General features: G+C 40.0%; 1 protein-coding gene across 4 annotated transcripts in view; it reads right to left on the bottom strand.

Annotated features, from left to right (window-relative positions):
* Pcca (propionyl-CoA carboxylase subunit alpha) overlaps positions 1-25,263 on the bottom strand; it is a 357,476-nt gene that overhangs the window by 142,621 nt on the left and 189,592 nt on the right. For all 4 annotated transcript variants that reach the window (XR_007346664.1, XM_015484128.2, XM_015484127.2 and 1 more), the window contains exons 17-18: positions 10,801-10,911; positions 2,330-2,432 (exon numbers count right to left, since the gene is read on the bottom strand). Coding sequence is in view for 3 of the 4 variants with exons in the window: in XM_015484128.2 (XP_015339614.1) it covers positions 2,330-2,432; positions 10,801-10,911 (214 nt within the window). In the remaining variant the exon portion in view is untranslated. The remainder of the gene's footprint in view (positions 1-2,329; positions 2,433-10,800; positions 10,912-25,263) is intronic.

Below are 25,263 nucleotides of genomic sequence, written 5' to 3' on the forward strand. Positions count from 1 at the left end.
GGGGCGGGCGGGCACTTCCTGAGGTGATGGTAATGTTTAGTACCTACATACAGGGGTGTGGGTTGCGCTGGAGCATCCATTTGTTAAGATCCTGCAGGTCAGACCTCTCTACTTATATGTAGGTAAATTTTACCTTAAAACACAAGTAAAAAAGTGAGGAGTGGGTAGAGGTCAAGCTGGAACAAGGCAGGCAGATTTCTGATGTTGTTGAAGCTGTGTAATGATTACTTCAGGGCTCGTTTTACTATTCTGCTTATTTCGTATTTGTTTAAGAGCTTCCATAATCAAAAATTGATTTAAAATGTTTCCAAAGACCACTTAATAAATAGAAAATATTCACAACATGTTTAAAAAAAAAACAGAATAAAAACTACATTCCCAGTATGAATCTAATAATGTAAAGCATACATGTAGCATGTGCACTCAGATATGTGTATGTACATATGTATGAGTATGTGTGTATGTATGTGCGTATATATATATATATATGGCTGTGCTGGGGATTGAACCCAGGACCTTGTACATGCTAGGCAAGTGCTCCACTACTGAGCTACATCCCCAGTCTGACCCTTTTTAAAAATTTTTTGGAGACAAGGTCTTGCTAAATTGCTGAGACTGACTTCAAACTTGCAATCCTCCAACCACAGCCTCCAGAGAGGCTGAAATTATAGGCATATACTACCATGCCCAGCTACCTTTTTGCTGCCTTTTATCTTTTAAAACCCTTGTGGGATTCTCACCCAGAAGTTAACACCCTCTAAAAATAACTTGCATCTGTTTCTTAAAAAAATCAAACCAGTTCATTTTTAGCTACATTAAGACTTCTGAAATAATAAAGATCCAAATAATAAATGGAGATAAGGGAATCAGTATAAATATTGCATTTGTCAAAAGAATAATAAAAAGTTATACTAGCCTGTAATTCCAGCATCTTGGGAGGCTGAATCAAGAGGATCACAAGTTCAAAGCCAGTCTCCGCAACAGGGAGGTGCTAAGCAACTCAGTGAGACCTTGTCTCTAAATAAAACACACAAAAGTGCTAGGGATATGGCTCAGTGGTTGAGTGCTCCTGAGTTCAATCCTTGGTGTCCCCCCCCAAAAAAAGTAATATGAGGTATGCAATTCAGGTTTTAAGGCCAAAGCTAGGATCTGCAGGAGAGATTGTGCACACACATCCCTCTAGAAGAATTCTGTCCAAGAGAACTTGATGGAAACAGAACCGCCATGACGAAGAGGAAGTTGGTGTAGCCCAACACACAGCCACTAACCACATGTGGCTCACGGGACTACAAAAGCGGTTTTTAAGTCAGTTTTAATAGCCATCTGTGGCCAGCGGTCATGTATTCTGGAAAACACAACTGAAGGAAAACACCAGCACCAGACTCGCGGTTCTGTTGAGCGTTTCCCTGCTCCCTCCTCTGGTGCAGTGATGTGCTGGTACCCACATCCTTTCTCCTCTCCCTGTGTATCTACCAGAGCGTAAGGTTAAGAAAGTGCACACCAAGCTTCTTGTACTTGCTCTTGAGAAATACCGCAAATGAAGAGTACCAGCTACTGTGAGATTTTCTGAGCAAAATCACATCATCCATTAAAATACAGCCTAACCTCATTTTCGTTTTTCTTCTACCTGCTTCCTCAGAAATCACTTCTGAGTTTCTGATTTGTGCTTTTGGTCAACTTTCACCTTTTTGTCCTTTTGTTTTTGATCTTATCCTTGTAGAAAAGCAAAAGGGAACAAAGAGAAATTGAAGTAACACAATTTTCTCAACAGAATTACTCGAGCAAGTATACACACACACAATACAAAGTCCAGTCACCCAGAAGCACCAGTGTTACTGGGACTGTGTTTTTACTTATCCTTTCACCTGGGTCCTAGGAAGCTAAAAGGTACGCATGGGGCCAAGAAACTACCTCATACTGGTGTTGAGTCCTTTTTACACCTCATAGCTTCTGAAATACACCTTTTAACTGCCCAGATTAATTCCAAATTTTGAAGACTATAACACTTCTCAAAACTTTTAAAAACACCAACAAAGCAATAAAATAGAATAATAAATTGAATGGATTTTCTAAAAAATGTCAGAAATCTCACCTCTCCTAATATCCAAGTCAAAGAGGCCAAGATCTTTTTTCCTTTAATTTAAAAAACTTGTTTGAACAAAATATACAAAATATCATATTTAAACAATGTCTTCATTGTATTTCCCCAAAAGAACCATCAGAAGATCTAGTACTGAGACCACCCAGATCTTTTATCGGCTATTTCCTATGCAGATCAGATCAGCAACATTTCCTGCTCATTTATTCAGTTGTAAAAGATCCACCGTACCTTGAATGGTCTTGAAAATGTTGGGCTCGTAACTGGGATGCCACAAACAACGATGATGCAATTGCCAATAGCTGGTGTGTCTCATTCTCTGTTAACACATGTCCTGAGGGAAATCAATCAATCAATCCATCAACCACATGTACAACGTTAACAGTTGTGCCTCCATCTTAGAGAATTAGTAGCCATTCAAACGAGTATTTTATCAGGCATCTATTATGTTTTAGTAACGTACAAGGTGCAGGAGTCAGGGTGCAAGATTGTTCAGTAAGACAAAAAGCCCTGCTGGAAGTTTACTGTCACATTTGGGAAAGGAGATCTTAAATGGACTCACAGAACAAAACAACTGTAAATACGCCATGCCCACAGAGATCTCCAGGAAAAGCTTAAGCTCCTCGCATCTGCTGCTTTCTCACTGCCACCCACAATTTTACTTCTAAGGAAATGGAGACTAGAAGAGGAGTGATGCTGGTCAAGGACAAGGGCAGGTTCACGTTTTTTTAGTGCAAAGGATTCAAAGAAAATAAAGGTGTGGGGCTGGGGATGTGGCTCAAGCGGTAGCGCGCGCGCCTGGCATGCGTGCGGCCCGGGTTCGATCCTCAGCACCACATACAAACAAAGATGTTGTGTCCGCCGAGAAATAAAAAATAAATATTAAAAATTCTCTCTCTCTCTCTCCCTCCCTCTCTCACTCTATCTTAAAAAAAAAAAAAAAAGAGAGAACGTCCACAGCAGCTGATTTGAAGGACTCTCCTTCCATCCCTCCCCATCCCCTCTACCCTTTCATCCTCAACTCTTGACTCTATATTTAAAAAAAAAAAAAAAGAAAAGAAAGGTGTGATTCTCTTGCCTGTGTGTGTGAACTCGGGGCCTGGGGCCTCTTCCACCCATTGATCAGTGAATTTCTCTCTCCCTCACTCTCTCTTCCCACCATAAGTTAGCTGACCCAAGGGGCAGTGGTCTAGCCTGGGAAGGCCTGGGGAGGACCACTGGTGTGGCTGAGAGCTGCCCGGCAGGGAAACCTCCTCCACGCACAGAGTTCCTCAAGAAGTGCAAGGGCGGGGGGAGTCTCCCCCTCCAGGGCCTGAAGGCTAAGACATCCCACAAGAGCTGTTCGACCACAGAACTTCTAAAGCTATTTATCACAGGACTGTCTGCAATAGTAGAGCATTAAACAGCACAGCAGGAGCAACCTGAGTGCTGGACCATCAGCAGTAAGATGTGTTTATACAATTCTGAATTTATTTGAAAGAAATAATCTGAATATTATGTCTAAAATCACGCTAAATAGAAATGAAACTAAAAATATCCAAAATTAAAATATAAATACTTTCAAGATCTGCAGCTCATTTTTCTATGGGAAGGTGTTTCATGAAATTGAAGGGTCAGGAAAGCCCAAGAAATCTATTCCCCTTCAAAGACAAACCCGGAAGCTACGTAACCCTAATACAAATGTGGTTCTGGGAATTCAACCACAGACCTCCATGGGAGCTTCCAGGTTTTGGAAAGTTCCTGGTCATCCCCTGACATTGGAACAGTGATGGAACCATCCCATGTAACTTCATAATTAATTATCCTATAAGAAAGTGTTATAGAAATTTGTCCCCACTCTTCTCAAAATGAGCAGTGTAGGAGCCATTCAGGGTCCTGCAAAGTTAAAATATTTTTCATAGTCCTAAGATTGATTTTCCTTTTCAAAACAAACAAACAAAAATCTCTCATTCTATCAGGAGTCCCTCGATCTGCAGAGGTTCCTAGTTCTGAGGGATACATACACAACATGTGATGACGTCATTGCTCTTATGTCAAAGCAAAATGGATTTATTATCATGAACTTTAAAATGAATTGATACAATTTTTACTTTTTAAATTTTCTAGTATTAGGGATTAAACACAGGGGCATTTTGTTACTGAGCCACATCCCAATTTTTTAAATTTTGAGACAGGGTCTCGCTAAGTTGCTGAGGCTGGCCTTGAACTTGTGATTCTCCTGCCTTGGCCTCTCATTGGGATTACAGGCATGCACCACCACACCCAGCTAAAAAATAAATTAGTAAAGTTTTTTAAATTTCTCCGGTTTTAATTTATAATGTGGCAAAATCACAAGGCCTTTTGGAGTATAAAGAGGATCAGTTCTTCTCAAATGTCACTGGGCATTTGAATCACTTGGATTAAATGAGCCTCCATTCCTGCATTCCACCCGCAGCATGTGACCAGTAGAAAGCATGGGGAGAGGTTGGGTAATCTGCATTTATAATAAGCTCTAAGGGCAAGAGATGTCATACCTTCAAACAGAACTGCTTTGGGTCATATTTATCAACTTGCATAAAGAAATCAGTCCATGAAATCAGCCTAGGTGCCCTTCAACAGATGAACAGATAAAGAAAATGTGGTACACACACACAATGGAATATTACTCAGCCATAAAGAAAAATGAAATTATGGCATTTGCCAGTAAATGGATGGAAATGGAGACTATTATCTAAGTGAAATAAGTCAATCCCAAAAAACCAAAGGTCAAATGTTCTCTCTGATATATGGATGCTAACACACAATAAGGGGTGGGAGGGCGGATAGACAAAAGGGAATGAAGGGAAGGGAGGGGGATGGGAACAGGAAAGACAGTAGAATGAATTGGACATAACTTTCCTGTGTTCATATATGAATACACAAACAGTGTACTCCACATCATGTACAACCACAAGAATGGGAAGCTATACTCCATGAATATATGATATGTCAAAATACATTCTACTGTCACATATAACTATAAAGAACAAAGGGAAAAAAGGAATCAGTCCATAAACCCAATTTAGTGAGACATGCTCAGCAAAACCAATTATCAAAACACTTTGAACACAGTATTTTTCATGACAATTGTGTGTAATTATGTGTAATTATGTGTGTGTGTGTGTGTGTGTGTGTGTGTGTGTGAGAAATGCATTTCCTCTAGTGGTTCACAGAAGACTTGACAAGCCCCTTCTTCAGACACGCATGCATCCTACATATCATCGGGAATGGAAAGGCAACACATTCTGGGACCCCTTTAATGGCAAGACATTCATTACTATTTTACTTGGTCTGATCACCTGCTGGTGTGCCAACTCAGGCCATATGGAGAAAGGAAGTGCCCAAACTGAACGCACCATCTTTCATCACATCTCAGACAAACTGATATGATATGCTCCACATCAACTTCCGCCCTTTTGTTGATAGCCCACTTTGAAAGGTATTCAGGTCCATGTGTAGGACTTGATCATAACTGACCCATTCCACCAGCCGTTCTAGCATAAAGCTATTCCTCCTCATAACCAGAGTGGCTTTATCTCCTGCAAGTTCCCCTGTGGCCTGATACCCATACAGCCTCCCTGCCCTGGCTCGACCCTGGACTCTCCTTGAATGCTCCCCGCTGTTGGTCCTCTGGTGACAGAATGCTGGTTTCCATTCTTCGCTCCAGGCTGACAGGCCAGACAAAGGTCCCTTCTCTTTTCTGAACAGGATCTCATCCACAGCCGCCTGCACAGCTGCCCTGGGGGAGCTGAGAATGCACACAGCCTGCCAGCCTGCAGGAAGGCAGATCCCCAGAGGGCAGCCAGCGCTTCTGCTTGCTGACAAGTCCTACCTGCCCAGAACTCTGCCTGGGACACACTCACGTATTCAGATGCTTTGGGATTCGTCCATCCGTTTCCACAGTGGGAACATAAAGTGATAATGATCAACTCTTTCTCCCTTGCCAGTTTAGGATTCAACTTTCCTATATTGCAAAGTCAGTAAAAATTATCTTTTACCTTTTCCTTTTCTAAAATGCAATTCACTCTCTTTCCCTTGAGGGCCCATGTCTTCAAAAACTTCAGTTTAGTGGGGTTTGGAGCGGGAGTGCATAGGCATATTTAAGCAATCACATTTACTTCAAAATTAGTTGGAGTACTTTCTTCAGCAGTTTCCTCAAAATAAATACACATACTGAGACATTTCTCTATTTATTTGAAAACACCTTTTTAAAACACTGACACAAATGTATGAAAGATGATATATCATGAGCTTTGTAATGTTTTGAACAACCAATAAAAAAAAATAAAACACTGACAAATGCAGGCTGTCTTGATTGAGCACAGTCCTCTGGAACCAATTTCTTTCCTATGCAACAGATCTTGCCTTTAGGTTCTCCACCTTCTGGTTTATGGAGTCTGAAGAAGATCTCAATAAACATTCTTGGCATATCTTTTTTTCTTTTTTTCTTATTTCTTTTTTTCTTTGTGGTGCTGGGGATCAAACCCAGGGTCTTATTCGAGGCAAGCACTCTACCAACTGAGCTATATCCCCAGCCCACATTCTTTATTTTTTCTTTCTTCCTTTCTAGAAGCCTTACACAGTTTTTTCATTAATCCTATCTGAAATCTGGTGGATCTTTCCAAACCCCAAGGCTTCTAAAGAAGAGTGAAACCAAGACTCCCCTACAACTTATTTCATCCTTGTTTTGTCCATTTTTCTTTCCATTAAACTCCCATGATATATATTCATTTACATGCAAAATCTTGTGGATCTTCCCTCCACATTTCTTACTGCCTGAATGGTTTTATTTTCTTTACCTTTTTGCTAAATATTTTGGGACACTTCGTTCAGTTATTGCCTTGGGTCACTCGGTTCTTAGCAGTGACCTTCAGACACTTGGACTGCTGAAATGTCTTGGCTCATCAAGCCTTCTCTAATTTAACCCCTCTCTGCTCTGTCCATTTTCAGTGAGTGCAGACATCTGCATCAGTGCTTCGTCCTCGGGGACCCGCCGAGGTCTCCGTCTCAGATGGGTGACCCTCTTCCTCTTCACGCTAGTGGCCCTCATGTCAAAGGGTTAGGCAGTGGTTTGCTGGGAAGTGTTTTAACAACCCACTGGGTGTGGAGGAAGGAGAAAAGCCCGAATGTGTAGCATTTGCTAATTTCCTTTTGTATTTTTCACACACAAAAACACACACACACACACACATATATATATAAAATTATGACAATTTCTTTTGATGGGGCTTCAGGTCAAAATACAGCAAGGCAATAGGGAAATAAGTTCAAAGAGTTTATTACATTCCAATTGAAATTATGATTCTTAAAATATTTTCTTCTTTATTTCCTCTTGATTTCAGAACCAAAATATCTTATTCTTCATTTTCCTTATCTTTAGAATCAAAGTAAAAGGAAATGACTGAATTCATGTTTTCTCCCCTCTTATTGCTTTTTAGGGATTTATTTGAGCAAATGGAAACATCAGAATATAAAGAGTGGACCAGAATAGTTTCTTGTGTATGCTTTATTTTAATTTTGGACACAATAATTTCCAAGTGCAAATTTAAGAAAATTCAGTAAAACTATCTTAGTCCACAACAGATCTGGGGAGGTAAGCTCATATAATAGAAAATTTTAATGCAGTCATAAAGACAGACACTGTCTATGAGCAGCGCCCAGGAGAGCAGGACAGATGGGAAGCAGATGGGTAAGCCCAAAGGGACAAAGTGACCCTGCCTCAAGCATGTTGAGAGGGTCCTGGACTAACTTCAGTTGCCACTTCCTGCTGTCTCTTTTGGGCACATGTATCAAACAGTCAAAGACGATAGTTCAATTTATCTAAGACTTGCTCTGGGTTAACATAGGAAGGAAAGAGCGAGCACTAGGAGACGGTGGCCATTCAGAGAGGAACAAACTGACCACAAACCGTAGGCGGGAGTGAAACAGGAGGCATTAGGAACGGCAGACACAGGTGTGCATGCTGCGAGTCCTCGGCGGCAAGACGACACGCAGTGGGCCCAACCGAAACGTCTGGTGATTTATGAATCTGAAGCCCAGCACACGGAAAGAGCCTTCGCGCTGGATTCGGCTGGGATGTGGCTCAGTGGTGGAGGGTAGCAAGCTCAAGGCCCTGGGTTAACCCAGCACTGGAGGATGAACAAATCAGGGAGGAGAAGGGAGAGGGAGCAGGGGAGACAGAGGAAGAGAGGCAGGGAGAAAGAAAAAGAAAAAGAAAGAAAATCCTAGGATCTGTTCCTGGCTTCCTTATTTTACTGGTCATTTAGCCTCATCAATTGCTTTGAGTTTTTGTTTCCTTGTATGGAAAATGAAGGCTGAGCTTAAATAACTGCAAAAAGTTCTTCTAACACTTGTAACAATTAAAAATACTGTAATCCTTTCTTGTATAAGCTAAGAGGCAAAATTACAGTGTCCTGCTGATATTCCTAACAAAAAATAGAAATTTAAAACGTATTAGGCATATTACAGAAAACTGTAATATATAGGTTTTTAGTGAATTTCTGAAGGGGATTCCCTGATCTACAGAATGTGGAACATTTCCTATTGTTGCTAAATGTACAATACACGGTCATCAACTCCAATTAGAAATTTTTCTATGGGATATTTTACCATTTATGCATACTCATGTGAATGTGTGTGTATATTTAAATACCCACACATGCATATGCTTGTTCTAAAGGTTCTCTGAAGTGTTTGCCTGTTTTCTCCTTCGGCCCACCATTTCCTATCATATCACCTTCACAGATGAATTTGGTCGGCAGACACAAGAAAATACTGAGTCTACCTAACAACTTACCTCAACTTTTAATTAAAATCTCAGTAAGCACAAGAGGCCAAAACAGTAGAATCAAAACAGAGTGAATGGACTATCTGGAAACATGTACAGATAATTAAAAATATGCAAAGTAATCCCTTCATCAAAACTACCAATAAGATTCTTTTAATTAATTCAACAATTGTTTACTTAATGTCTGTCATGGTTTGTTGCTAGGGACACAGTAAGAAGCAATGACTTAAGTGATTCCTGACCTCATGAAACCAACAGACATTAATGAAATCATTACACAAAAATAAAACTGCAATCATGTTAAATATGCATTTTCTTTTATACTCTTTCAAATTTGTAAGTTTTTAAGTACTAATAAATCCTTGGATTTTTAAAAATATTTATTTTTTAGTTTTAGGTGTATACAATGTTTTATTTCTATGTGGTACTGAGGATCGAACCCAGTGCCTCAGATGTGCTAGGCGAGCACTTTACCACTTGAGCCACAACCCCAGCCCTGAATCCTTGGATTTTTTTTTTTTTTTTTTAAGAGAGAGAGAGGGAGAGAGAGAGAGAATTTTAATATTTATTTTTTAGTTCTCGGCGGACACAACATCTTTGTTTGTATGTGGTGCTGAGGATCGAACCTGGGCCCCACGCATGCCAGGTGAGCGTGCTACCGCTTGAGCCACATCCCCAGCCCCTGAATCCTTGGATTTTAAGAACCCAAATAAAAGAACTTCCTCCTTCCCCTTGATACCAATGATAAAACTCTAGCACTAATGTTTAAAATAAGATTCAAATCTATTTCTTAGGAAAACTCTAAATTGTAAATTTTAAATTAAAAATTACATTATAAATGCATTTAGCAGATCAACTACATGAATCTACATATCTCTCCTGACGTGACTATGTAAGTCCTTTCATAGACTAGAACACTTTAAATGAAAGACTACCTAACCTTTGTACATCCCACCATCACCAGAAATTCGTGTAGAGGCTTCTGGATCTCACCTTGTCTCTTTTCCATGAAGTCTCAGGTAAATTCTGTGAGTTTCTTAATAACACATTAACCACGTCTTCAACACTCACAGAAGAGTTTCCTCCGTTTCTCATTTTTTCCTCCTCATCGACCATTTTTTTCTATTACTTGGAAACACTCACTGACAACTGTCCAGTGCTAAACATCATATTCCACTCATTTCTTTATTGAAAACTTCATTTTCAGACTAAAAACCATCGTCTTCTTACACATTGTCTTTTTTTTTTTTTTTTTTTTTTTTTTTTTTTTTTTTTTTGTACAAAGGTTTGAACCCAGGGGTGTTTTACTACTGAACCACATCCCAGCCCACTTTATTTTTTATTTTGAGACAGGGTCTCACTAGGTTTCTTAGAGCCTCACTAAGTTGCTGAGGCTGGATTTGAACCTATAATACTCCTGACTAAGCCTCCGAGCTGCTGGGATAATAGGCAGGTGCCACCATGCCCAGCCGACATCATCATTTTTATCAACTAGGACAAGCATCTGGATTTCTGAAAATGTCAATGCTGTTTTTCATAAGGATATACAGAGTCACTAAAAAAGGGTTCCTATATATACCTATATCAGAAAGTCAGGTAGGACAATGATCTATTAACATTCTCTGCCCACAGGCTAAACTCACAGAACATTTCACATGGTTTCATTCTTCACTCAATAAAACTGCAGATTCGTATATTCAAGAGTCACACATGAACACTTAAAATCATGAATGTCACTAGTCTAGGATATTGCAAATATGTTAATAAATCAAGTATAATATAAGTCAAAGGCCAAAATTTCAAAATGGAAAAATTGTGTGTGACAATAAAGCATGAAAATAATGACTTTAAGTAACAAAATAACTTGGAGTAACTAAAATATTTCAATCATACAAACCTTTAAAGCCATCAGGATATACATCCGACAGAAATTTAGTACTGATGTCTCCTTTTACAAAGCGTGAATTGATTATCACCTCTCGAAGTAATGCGATATTATGTGTAACACCTAAAAATAAAATGACATAGGTTAAATTGGGGAACAATGAGTCAGCTAAAAACCTAATTCTTGTAACTTGAAGAAATTTATCATCAGTGTCCAATGGCCTAGGGAGAACACTCAAGAGTACTTTTCCCTTTGACTCTCAAATAACAGCAAACCCCTGAACATGAAGTAGCACTAAAACACCCACATCCACTGTAAACTTCAACAGCTTGCTACCATCGATTCAATTGGGAAATAATGTCTTTCCAATAAATAGCACTAGAACAACTAGATATTCTCGGGAAGACGGGGAGGGAAAGAAATTGAACCTCACTCCAATTCACATCAGAGACAAAAATCAACTCAAAATGGATCACAAACCTAAATGTGTCTTAAAAGTCTAAAAATTATTTTAAGATTTATAAAAGAAACAAAATTTTTGTTACTTTGGGGTAGGAAGCAGATTCATAGTGCACAAAAAAAATGAACCATAAAAATATCAACAAATTGTATTTCATCTAAATGTAAAGTCTGCTGGGCATGTAGATATAAACCTGTAATCCCAGCAACTCAGGAGGATGTGGCAGGAGGATTACAAGTTTGAAGCCAGCCTTAGCAACTTAGTGAGACCCTATCTCAAAATAAAAAATAAAAAGGGCTGGGGATGCGGTCCAGTGGTAAAGAGTCCCAGGTTCAATCCCCAGTACCAAAAAACAAATAAATAAAAATAAAATAAATTTAAAGTCTGTTCTTCAAAAGATAGTTTAGCACATGTGAGACACTGGGTTTGATCCTCAGTACCACATTAAAAAATAATAATAAATAAATAAAATAAAGGTACTGTGTCCATCTACAACTAAAAAATAAAACATTAAAAAAAGATAGTTTAAAAAGTGAGCTGCAAATCACAGACTGAGAAAAAATATTTACAACACCATATGTCAGACAAGAAACATGGAATATTTTTTTTAAAAAAAACATTTTTACAATATATCTTATAAGACAACAAACAAACCAAGCTTAAAAAGAAAAAAACGGGCAAAAGATCTAAACAGACAGTTTGCAAAATGTCCAATAAGCACAGAAAAATGTACAGCATCATTACTGTCAAAAATAAGAGATGCCACTACACACCAATTCACATGGCTAAAAATTAAACCATGGCTGCTGGTGAGGACAGGGAACAATCCGGACGGCCCCACCTGGAGGTGGCAGTATAAAATGGTCCACCTATTTTGAAATAGTTTGGCAGTTTCTGAAAAAGCTAAACACATCCTCATCTCATGATTTGGACAATTCACTCCTAAATATTTTCAAGTTCAATAAAAATATGTCCATGCAAAGACTTATACACAAAGGTTAATATCAGCTTTACTTGTAATAATCAAAACTTGGAAAAAATCTAAATGTCCATCAACAAATAAATGAATGGATTAATATAATGTGGTTTTTCCAAACAGTGGAATTCTATTCAGCAGTAAAAAGAGACGAGTCATCAACATACAAAATAACAAGGATGAATTTCAGAATAATTATACCCAATTCAAGAGGCAAGACCAACAATAATGCATAGAGTATAAATTACTAAGAACAGATTTGAGAAAATGCAAAACAAACTATAGCAACAGGAAGCAGATCATGTGGTCACAACAGAACGGGGACATGGATTACCCAGACCCTGAGGAAGCCTCTGGAGGTGACAGAAACGTTCAGCATCTAGTCATGATGGTTTCATGGCTGTACGTGTCTGTGTCAGTGATCATCAAACTGAACACTTTACATGTTAGAAGTTCATTCTATGTCAAATGTACTTCAATGAGTGTGTGGAGAGGGAGACCACAAATGTGTGCTCAGCAGGAAAAAAACTGAGCCTAGCAGATAATGACTATTTGAAAGTAAAGTTAAACTAGGTAACTGCTGCGAGAGAAATACAAACGGTGCGTGGGAGAGTCCTATGACACAGAAGGGTTTATGAAGAAGAGCCTGGGTCATCTTGATTACAGGGCCTTAAAAGTAGCTCACAAAGTCTAAAACCCTCAGTCCACGGCCAAGGAAGCCCACATCTGTTCCTGGGTCTTAACAGTGTTGATCTTCAGTCAGCATTTATTCCTCACCTATCGTTCACCTGGCAATCAGATCCCACAGGAAGGAAGCTGAGAGCACACCTGATTTGGAAACTTCCATTAACCAGTTATGGAATGAGAGCACCACAAAGAAACTCGAGGTGCCTCAAAGTGAGAAAACTGTGGTCCTGGGAGGCTGGATAATGTAAAGTTCAACAATTACAAACTACAATGGCAACAAATGGTAGCACTAGTTTTCTCCAAGGAGAAGAAATATGGGTAGGGGAATGAGGTAGGAAGGGCAGCTTCCTCTTCACTGCATCGTTGGCACCGTCTGAATTTTGCATCGTGATTTTTGCAACAGATTTTTTAAAATTATAATAACAGTATGTGTAGAAGTTTTTGAAAATATAGAAGCATGTTAAGATACACTGCTAGCTCCCCTAAAACCTTTTTCCTGTTCCCACAGAAATCAAGATTTACATGAGCAAGACACCCAGACACAGCCTGTATCTCCCCACCTAGCTGCAGCCAGGCTGAAACTAACTCCCAGACACGGGAACACGAGCTAAAGCGAGCGCTCCTCACCTGCTGTACTTGCTTATAAAACAAAGCGCTTGCTAGACTTCTTCTCATTCCCTCTTCCTGTGAGATTCCTCGTGTGGTGGGAACTCAGCTTTGTCAAGGGGAATGAAACACAGCCACAAGGTGGGGGGTGTCTTTGAAAGACCTCATGAAGCTGACCCGCCCCACTAGCTCGGACTGGAAGACTATTGCATGAAAGCTAATACATGTCTATCTTAATTTACACCAATGTATTTAGAAATCTTTATCACAGCAGATTACCCGGTGCCCTAATGCATGTACATGGGGGAGAAGAGAGTATATTTTTCTACGACTTCCCATCTTTAAGCTTATCAATATTAGCAGCTTACTACAACCTTACAGGCATTTTTCTATGCATCTCTTTATATTAGATCATATGAGCAACTATATGAAAAATTCTGAGCATCTGTTCCTGCTCAGAAGATGTGCTGTGTTCTTATTTTATAAAAGCCAATTCCCAAACTATCCAAACTACCCTAAAACATTTAGAGAAAGTTCTAGAACTCAAATATTAATGGTATTCCTTCAGCTATACAAATACGTCATCTTTGTTCTCCTCCTCCTCCTCCTCTCTGTCCTTCTCCTCATCTTCCTTGCCCTCCTACCATGTAAGACACTACCACACACAGATGATGGTCCTAATAAGTACCTTTCCTAGCACACACCCAGGAGAAATGCACTGCTCTCCAGCCTTGCTCTGTGGGCAATGCCAGCTCACACACAATAGCTACTATTTCTAAGAACTTTCCCTCTTGTTAATGGGGAAAGGATACACAAAAATTATTACATGCCTGAGACATGGGCGTTATCAGACTCCTCTAAGAGCTTTCATAAATAAATGTTTTTATAATGAATGTATTAGAAGATATAGGAAATTTCTGATGACACAAACATACCTAAAGAATCATTGAAAAAACGTTACATTTCAGCATTTACATCAGTAAAAATGAAGCTCAGCTGAAGCAGTGTGCTTAGAAAGACAAACTAGGGAGGTAAGAATTCTTGAATGATGTCAGGCCATCAAAGGGCAATTGATCCACTGACCAAAACCAAAGAACTTCTGAAGAAGAAAGGGGATCTCACTTGGCGGAGCGGTCCCTATGCACAGGAACCACAGCTGCAGAGTTCCAGAGGAGGAACACATTTGTGACTTAATACATTTTTCTGGCTGGGAAAGAAAACAAAAAGATACAGAAGGACACCTAGGGTGGTTGAGATCTGGATGCCATCAGGGAGAAACCTGGGTGCTTTAGGGATCTTTCACTGCTGTAAAAAGCAAATGGTCACCACCAGTTATTTCTGTGGGGAAAACCGAAAGAAAGACAGCCTTGCCCAAGAGTAGGAGAGAAGAGAGCCAGAGGGGCTAACAGGGCCAATGGGGCACTCAGGGTCTGGCAGGACCAGGCAAAGATGTCACTGTCCCTTCTAAGCAAAGAGGATGGCTGAGGCTGGAGGGAGAGGACCTTGTTTATACAGCCCAGGGCCACTTAGGCTGTGAGATGGAAAAGGGACTGCAAAGGGCAGGAATGAAGATGGGAAAATGGATCAGCTCTCAGCCACACAGTGAAGAATGGGCAGGCTGTGGTCCACAGCTAGGGTGTGGACAGCGCCAACAAAGAAAAAGAGCAGGACCAGAGAGAGATACAGGAGGCAGACAGGGCAGAGTGACTTCACTGGGGTTGACAATGGGAAGATGAACCGAGCACAACACCCAACGTTTGTTCGGCAGTAGGACAGAAGATGCCATGTGCAGACAAGGGCTGAGCCGACAGGAGACAACTCCACTCATCATGGGCAAGATGGACTTGCAGTGCCTGTGAGATGACCACTTGATGTCCGACAGCGAGCAGAGGCGCAGGCAGAAGGCAGGCCCCTCGAGGCACACAGCCGTCCATGTGAGGCACTGCCCAGAAGAGCAGTGCAGAATGAAGCCAGCACTATGCAAACCTTTCATGTATCCCAATACCAGGAGTTTTAGAGGAAAACAGGGCCCCAAAGGAGGGACTGGGAAGGATGAAAGTTGAAATACCAAGGATCAGGAGCAATTTAATTTCCCAAAAAAGATGGTTCTTAGGTAAAAATGAACAATTCAGAGTATTTCAACTTACAAGCTTTTTTTACAGAATGGAACTTATAAGCAAGGCATTTTAACTCTCAGGATTTTTGTTCTTCCCTCTCCCAATATAAAAATAATACTGCTGTCTTATGTATTTACTATTTCGTACTTAACTTCACTGGCTTTTCTTTTACAGCTTTGTGCAGGTGTAAATTTTCTAGCTCTGTATGTGGCCAATGCCAGAAGAGCTGGAACCAGACCCTCCCTTCAGTAAAAGACAACACAACTTTCAGAAATAGTTAATAATTTGAACAGAGATTATTTTCTGATGACCAGTAAATGAATTTGTAACTAGCAACATCCAAAAAAGTTGAAATGTATGCAGTCTTACAGGATAAATGATATGTTGTAATTTCATTCCACATTCAAATCTGAAAAAGAGGTGTTGATTTTAGAAAATATGTCTCAAAGGAATTATAATCAAATATTAATTTACATTTTTTATATCAAAGAATGGAGCCATTCAAGTACACATTTATCCTGTAGGACTTTTTAAAAATCCTTCAACTTGAATAGTAAATACAACATGAAAAAATATCTTTATCTCACTAAACAATGTTGTGAGAAGAAAATTAGAACACAAAAGCATCTTTTCTTTAATATTCTCTGAATAATAAATATTTTAAATAAATAATATTCTATAAAGAAAGTATTATATATTACTATGTAAAAATCAATCATTATCTGTTTTTCCCCTAATGATTATGTGGTAAAATAATGGCTAATGGCAGAAATGTTCTCAACAGTACTGCACATTAATTAATTAATTAAAGTCAAAATGGGATTAGCCAGAAAATCATTTTATACCTTAACGTTCAAGACATCAGACAGAAAAGAGCAGTCACTGAACTATTACACAGTATTCTACATATTTGAAAGTTCCCATTTTGTACTTAGTTTACTTTCTTCCCATGTACCAGAAAAGACAGTGCCATTTGAACAGCTCTTTGTGCAAAAGTAAGTGGACAGTAGAGGTATTATTTGGGAGTTACTTTACAACCTCAATGATATTATTAATCACATACTCATAAAAATTATGACTGGGAGTTTTAGATTGGGAATTGAGGATGACCTCTGCCAAAGTTCACCAGGTCCCATCTGTATGGGAAATCATGACCAGCCATGGCGAGAGGCCCCAAGAGCAGCCTTCTCCTGACTGCCTGCTGGTTCCAAAACACTGGCCAGACATTAGCTGTGCACACTGCCAGGATCAAACAGAGGCCAAAGGCACTGCTCATTTCATGGGGACTTAGGAATTAACTTTAACCAAGTTACATTTTTGCTCTAAAGTTTCTCTATTTAAAAAAAAAAAAAAAAAGCTCACAATCACTCAGAGAAAGAAATCATATTTGAATAATTAAGCAATTACCAAAACAAGATAGTAAATTGTTCTTCCTCATCTGTCCTTCCACAAAACAATTTTTCTAACCCACCAATCTTTTAGAATTATCCAGATGAATAAAAATCAAAAGGTTATCTTTGCTTTTATTCCTGAACTGTGAGCTGAAAGGAGCAGGAAAGCTCCTCCTCGTGATGTTTTAAAACTCTTATTCTGGAATAAGCTTGGAATTTTAGAAAATTTGCAAAATAGTACAGGTTCTCCAGCTGAGAACATCTTAAACCACATTTATTTGCTGTATCATTAATGTTCTCTGCATGTATAGACCACACAATTTTCCCTTCTAAACAATTCAAAGTAAATTGTAGACAAGATGCCAGTTTAACCCTAAATATGTCACTGTATATTTCCTAAAAGGAAAGTAAGTCTCTATAACCACACACAGTGATCAAGACCAGTGAAGTATAACATTGATAATGATATCATTGTCCAATCTATAGGCTTGATTCAAATTCCACCAAATGTCCCACTATGACCTTTACTATAAGAAAAGCATTTTTTGCTGTTCCAGAATCTAATCCAGGGCCACCTTCCCCCCATGCATCTTTTGCTTGCTTTGATCTAGACAAGCTGCTCCAGTTCCCTTTGTGTTTAGTGACCTTGACATTTTGAGGAGCAAAAGCCATTTGTTTTGCAGACTGTCTTTCAGGTGGGTTTGTCTGATGTTTCCTCAGGATCACGTTCGGGTTATGCATTTTTGGCAAAAATATCACACGAATGGTGGTGCTCAGCGTCGCATCGTAAGGATAGGATGCTGATTCATCCATTACTGGTGAGGTCAATGGAGATTGCTTGCCTAGGCAGCTAGCACACAGCAAAGGAGTGTAACTTCCCTTTATGGTTAATAAGTCACCTTACAGAGGGATGTCAAGAAAATATGCAAATACCCATTTCTCATATTTTCACTATTAATTTTTGCATCCACTGATGATTCTGACTTAAACATCTGGTGTTTACCAGATGGTGATTTTTCTACATTTATTCATGAGCTAAAAACCTACAGGTAGAACTGTCTTTTCCCCAGAATATCCGCTCTCTCTCTCTGTTAGCATCAACTCAGGGCCTCATTCCATTCCATGGGTGACAGTCCCTTCCTGGCACTATTTAGCACTATTTATTTTCTCAGATTTGGCCAGTGGGAGCCCTGGCTCTCACGTCCTTTTGACAGATCATCATTTTTTGAGCACTTGTTTACTTTCTTTCACAAGATGTTTCCAGCTCACCTTATATTCTTGCTGAAATCAGCCACTGTATCAGAGAACCCTGGTTACATTTAATTATTTAGTGGCTGGAGGCCAAGGGTATTGACAAACACCCTACAATACAGCCAGCCACCCACAGCTCCAAACTGTTAGTACTGCCAAAGGTGAGAAGCCCCAAGCTAGATAATGTGCACATGTGCACGCGCACACACACACACACACACACACACACACACACACACACAGTGTATCAGTCTATGTGAAAACCCGGGAGTTCACACGACCTCCAATTTCAACCCAACACCACAGAGGCCATTCCACCCCTATGCATTCCCACATCTGCTACTGCCTTCTCCAACAGAGAAAAATTTGGTTCTTATTATCCACAATACATGTGTTTATTTCCTCAATTCCAGAATATGTCCAAATTATTTTCAGTACTGCTAATGCATCAACTATGAAAAACACCTACTAACTAGAGTTTAATATTTGTTTATACATATTTTCTCCTCGGCCTGAGGATATACAGAGTTAAAATTCTCTTAAAAGTGTTTGGGTTAGTTTTTTTCTTTCCTTTCCCCTTCAGCATGATTGTATTATTCATCTGAAATATAGTCCACCCATTATGGTTTCTATTCTGTTTTGAATTCTCCCTAAGAATGTTGATTCATTCAGAAATACTAACATGGATCTAGAAGTCAGAAGTGATTTTAGGTCTTAGTCCCAGGTCCTGGTACAGAGCTCATGAAACCTCTGAACTTTCCTGAATGATAGGGATGAGAAGAGCATCATTTATTATCATAATAAGCTATTTTTGACCATATCTGAGCTTATGCTGATGATGACAGCTTATGCTGGGAGCCAGACGAACCAACCATGTAATGAGAGATTTAGAAGCTTTAGCCCGACCATCTACCTACCCAAACCTACGGCTGGAGATGGACTGAATCACCAGTGGCCAATAGGAACCATCGCCCTGTCTCTGAAGCTTCCATAAAAAGCCTACTCTACGGGGCAGGATCATGAGAGCTTCCAGGCTGAAGAACCCAGGAAGTGCTGGGTGTATGGCAGGCCCTGGGAGCAGGGGAGTCCTGCGGTCCTCCTCCATCCTTTTCCTAGCACCTCTCCCACTTGGCTGTTCCCAAGGTGTACCCTCTATAGTAAACCAGTAACAGTAGACAAAGTGCCTCCCAGAGTTCTGCAGCCATGGCAGGTGGAGTGCCCCTATCTGAAATGTTTGGATCCAAAAGTGTTTCAGATTTGGGGGGTTCTTCGGATTTTGGAATACTTGCATAGACTTTACTTGTTGAACATTTCTATAGGTCTGAAACCAAATGCTCCAAAATTCAAAACTTTCTTCTGAGGGTCATCCTCAATCCACATTGTAAACTATCAAAAATGAGGGAGGGGTTGTGAGAATCCCCAATTTATAGCCAGTCAGTACAATTACAGGTGGCAACCTGGGCCTTTCAACTGGCACATGAAGTGTGCGCTCTCATGGGCCTGAGTACTTAACCAACAGTGTCAGAAGTGAATTGAGTTGATGGGCACACAGGTTCTCAAGTTCTCGGGTGGCTTACATCCTCCTCGGCAAGAAGAAGAATCCTCCAATGAGATGTTGGCCATCACTCTCTATACAAAGTCATCCCCCAACACTTCCAAACCCTCAATAACTGCACCATATTCAAAGTTACCAACTTAAAGAACACACTGTTCTAACTACAACCCCATCCTGCTGGCTCACTCCTGAGTGCCACCACTGGACCAGTGCTAACATCACCTGTCAAGAGTGGGGACAGTCTACATACAAGTCACCTGCCCCAGACTCTTCAAAAATGAAAAATGTTCAACATCTCTAGTAATTAGAGAAATGCTAATCAAAAGATAACAAATAACCCAATCAACAAATGGGCCAAGGACCTGAACAGACACTTCTCAGAGGAGGACATACAATCAATCAACAAATACATGAAAAAATGCTCGCCATCTCTAGCAGTCAGAAAAATGCAAATCAAAACCACCCTAAGATACCATCTCACTCCAGTAAGATTGGCAGCCATTATGAAGTCAAACAACAACAAGTGCTGGCGAGGATGTGGGGAAAAGGGTACACTTGTACATTGCTGGTGGGACTGCAAATTGGTGCGGCCAATTTGGAAAGCAGTATGGAGATGCCTGGGAAAGCTGGGAATGGAACCACCATTTGACCCAGCTATTGCCCTTCTCGGACTATTCCCTGAAGACCTTAAAAGAGCGTACTACAGGGATACTGCCATATCAATGTTCAATGCAGCACAATTCACAATAACTAGACTGTGGAACCAACCCAGATGCCCTTCAATAGATGAATGGATTAAAAAAAAATGTGGCATTTATACACAATGGAGTATTACTCTGCACTAAAAAATGTCAAAATCATGGAATTTGCAGAGAAATGGATGGCATTAGAGCAGATTATGCTAAGTGAAGCTAGCCAATCCCTAAAAAACAAATGCCAAATGTCTTCTTTGATATAATGAGAGCAACTAAGAACAGAGCAGGGAGGAAGAGCAGGAGGAAAAGATTAACATTAAACAGAGACATGAGGTGGGAGGGAAAGGGAGAGAAAAGGGAAATTGCATGGTAATGGAGGGAGACCCTCATTGTTACACAAAATTACATATAAGAGGCTGTGAGGGGAATGGGAAAAAAAACAAGGAGAGAAATGAATTACAGTAGATGAGGTAGAGAGAGAAGATGGGAGGGGAGGGGAGGGGGGATAGTTGAGGATAGGAAAGGTAGCAGAATACAACAGTGACTAATATGGCATTATGTAAAAATGTGGATGTGTAACCGATGTGATTCTGCAATCTGTATTTGGGGTAAAAATGGGAGTTCATAACCCACTTGAATCTAATGTATAAAATATGTCAAGAGCTTTGTAATGTTTTGAACAACCAATAAAAAAAAAAAAAACTACTCTAAGATTTCATCTCTCCAGTCAGAATGGCAGTGATCATGAATACAAGCAACAATAAGTGTTGCCAAGGATGTAGGGAGAAAGGCACACTCATACATTGCTGGTGGGACTGCAAATTGGTACAGTCGATATGGAAAGCAGTATGAAGATTCCTTAGAAAACTTGAATGAAACCACCATTTGACGAAGCTATCCCACTTCTCGGTCTATACCTAAAGGACTAAAAGAGCATACTACAATGATGCAGCCACGTCAATGTTTATAGCACATTTCACAATAGCCAAACTATAGAACCAACCTAAATGTCCTCCAATAGATGAATGGACAAAGAAAAAGAAACTGTGGTGTGTGTGTGTGTGTGTGTGTACACATACACAATGGAATATTACTGAGCAGTAAAAGAGAATAAAATTATGGCATTTGCAGGTAAATGGATAGAGAATATCATGCTAAATGAAGTAAGCCAATCCCAAAAAACCAAAGGCCAAATGTTTTCTCTGATAAATAGATGCTAATCCATAATGGACAAGAAGTATGGGATGAGTGGAGGAACTTTGGATTGGCCAAAAGGGAGGAAGGAAACGGGAGCGGGTATGGGGATAGGAAAGATGGTGGAATGAGATGGACATCATTACCCTAGGTACATGTATGATTGTACAAATGGTGTGACCCTATTTCGGGTACAACCAGAGAAATGAAAAGTTGTGTTCCATTTGTGTACAATGAATCAAAGAGCATTCTGTTGTCACGTAAAACTGATTAGAACAAATAAACTTAAAAACTTTTAAAAATGCTAGTGAAACACAAGAGGGCAAGAGAATAAGAATACACAATCAAAGGTATTGTGCAAAGTCTGGACCATGAATGGGCTTAAAAAGCAAATAAAACTCACACTTTGAGAGAAAAGTGTTGAGCCTGGGATCTGCATGGGACGGCAGTGATGGCATCGGGTTTTTGTGGATCTTGTCTGCAGTGATAGTGGCTGTGCAGTTTGTGGGAGCGTGCTCCTACCCTTAAGCTGCCCTGTGAAGCACTTAGGAGCCATGTCATGGAGTTCACAACCTTCTCTCACACAGAACAGAAAGAAAACAGGAAAGAAAGGAGGGAGGAACGAGGGAGGAAGAGAGAGGATGAAGGAGGGAAAGGCAAAGGAGGGGAAAAGAGGAAAAGAGCAAATGTCAGAGTCTGACGTCTGATGAGCCAGGGGAAGAGCGTGGTGTGGCACCCGTTTATTCAACTTCTCTCTAGGTTGAAAAACACCTGAAATAAAACTCCTAGGGAAAGCACTGCAAGAATAACCGCCTTTTGACAAAAACTTTGAGCTTCATGAAATTCCATCTGATATGTGCACATCCCTTTCTCTGTGTCCATCCAAACATAATGAAAAATATTTTAGGTTAAGAAGGGAGTTTAATGTGAGAACGTATTAGATAAGGCTCTGCAAATTCCTCCCCCACTTTAACAGCACACATGGCCATGGCTTCAAGTCACCAGCACACAGTGCTTTATGTCAGCCGGGCGGCGCGCTCATTCAAGCAGCGTGCATCTAGTACACACCGAGTTGCGCAGCCGTTTAGCCACGACAGTCAATGCTGTTATCACTGTCCTTGTGAACATCATCTTACAGCTGGGACCATCAACTCCATGGGAAAGAGTCCCAAAAGCTGAGTGGCTGAGTCAAAAGGTTGGTACTTTTATTTTAAAATATCTTACCACATTATCTTCCCAAAAGACCACAGCACGCAGTTGTATTTCTCTGTTCATGTGTTTTTCATACCAGGGGTGTTAGAAGTGCCCTGAAATCAGGGACAGCACCACTCACTTGCCCAACAAAGACTTATTCATCATCTACCATGTGCCAGGCACTACTCAGCACCAGTAACACACAATTAAACACGGTAAGCACCACCGTGCCTGCGCTTTCCTAATGTTCTTACGGGATGATCCAACAGTGAGACATTAATTGCACAATTAATAGTCTCTTTACGCTGACAGTAAATGCTTCAAAGAAGGGTTGGGACAGGTTGCCATGAGCATTATGACCCCAGCACACAGCTCTGGGAACGACTATAGATGGGCTGTCTTATTATTTATCTATGGCTTGATAAATTTCACACCACTGATAATACTACGATTTATGACATTTAAAAATGTAGTTTTGTAACTGTGGTGAGAGAGGGAGAAGAGATGGACCAAAGCTGATGGAGAACATGAATCAGGAGAGTACTAGGCCCTTCACATGTCTCATCTCTCCTAAACCTCACCACTAAGGATGGGGCAGAGACTGTCACTCCATTTCAAAATGTGGAAAATGAGACTCACAGAGACAATAAGTCAAAAATAGTATGCACACTATTACTACATGCTGTGACATGACAAGAGGATGTGGATCCCAGTCTCCCAGGTTCACTCCACTATATCACGATGATTCAAGGCAAAAATTTCAGACTCAGCTTAGAAAAATCTATATGCGCAATAGAACACATTTCTACATGTGATCCATGTAAAGTTAGGAGACTAAGGGAAGCCACTTTGGTATTTAAGCCACTTAACTTAAACACCATCATATTGTGCTCTACCAGTTGGATGGACATGTGACAACAACATATTCTTACTCAAACTGTCTACTTCAAACTCAAGATTTTACCATTTGAGCTTGTTGCAGTAAAACTTAAATTAACCAAAATCTAATAATTCAACAACCACAGTAAAAAAATTCAAAGATCAAGGTCAGGGGACCCTCCACTCCCAGAAGACACAAAGACATAAAAGTCCTCCAGGAGTGAGTTTCCCATACAACTAATTTATGACCATGTATGCACAGTAGTTATAGCGCACACTCACACACACACACACACACACACACACACACAATGTTCCAAACGTGTCCTAATGTCCTCTTGGGGAAAAATCACTTCTGAAGGAATACAGACACATGGGCCTATAAAACCAATGCATAAAAAAAAAATATTTGCTGCTTAAAATAGAGGAACACAGCAAAGTTATAAATCAGTAAATACTCTAAAATCAAGGCTAAAAAAGGAAGTAGAAAATAAACTAGAAAGAATATGAAGAGGATTTTATCGATTTTTAGATACAAATTTTAGATCTGCAGATTTTCACACTTGAAAGCTTCCCGTTTTCCTTGTTTGACATGGACGAATCCCTAACACAAGAGACGAGATAAAATCACGATTACCCGAGTGAAGGGAAGAAGGCAGTGCTTACAGGGAGGAGAAAGAAGAATTTGTTCTGATCCAACAAAGGAAAAATCAGAAGAGAAAGGATGAGGGAAAGTGCGGACTGCATGAGTTAATTGTCATCAGATAAAAATGAGCTGGGAAAGTAGATTGCTGAAAAAAATGGGTCATGAAATTGCTGCTACTGGACAGTTGTACAAACTGTTCACTGCACAAAGTAACTCGGTCAAGGGGGCAAAGCAAAGGCTCGACGTGCTTGCTGCCAAGCTGGATTTCCCGTTGAACCCTGAGAACAGAGCATTTTTTCTATTCCACACAAAGCCTGAGTCTACTTGCCAAGCCTCAGGACCCAAAAGCTGTGTCCACTTGAAAGAAGATTTTCTGAAATCTGCAAGAGTGCTTCCTTTGGCCTTGAGGAAGGCTGGCATCATACATGACAGCTACTCTCTTCCCTGGACTCCCAAAGGAGCCTCCCAGCCCCACCAAGCCCCCAGCCACCAAAAAAGTACATGAACTTTTAAATAAAAAGACCCCCTCACTACTTGTTCAAAATTCAAAGCTAGCTTGGATCTCCCCCTTTCAATTTGGTGTTAAAATCCATTATTCTACAGCTGATAACAATTTATGTCGGGCTAAAATAATTTACTTACTACTAATAGAAAATTTCTAATAAAATTTAGAATATGACTTACTCCCCCCAAAAGGGATAAGTATAATTTGGAGTTAATTCTTTAAATGCAAGTGCTGCTCCTATTTCTGTACCTCTGATAGCTCATAGGATCTCATCTTGTTAGGCACTACAAATACCAGCTCCAAACAGGGGGAACAAAGC

This window comes from Marmota marmota, unplaced genomic scaffold, assembly GCF_001458135.2.
Source record: "Marmota marmota marmota unplaced genomic scaffold, marMar, whole genome shotgun sequence".
In the NCBI taxonomy this organism is placed as follows: domain Eukaryota; kingdom Metazoa; phylum Chordata; class Mammalia; order Rodentia; family Sciuridae; genus Marmota; species Marmota marmota.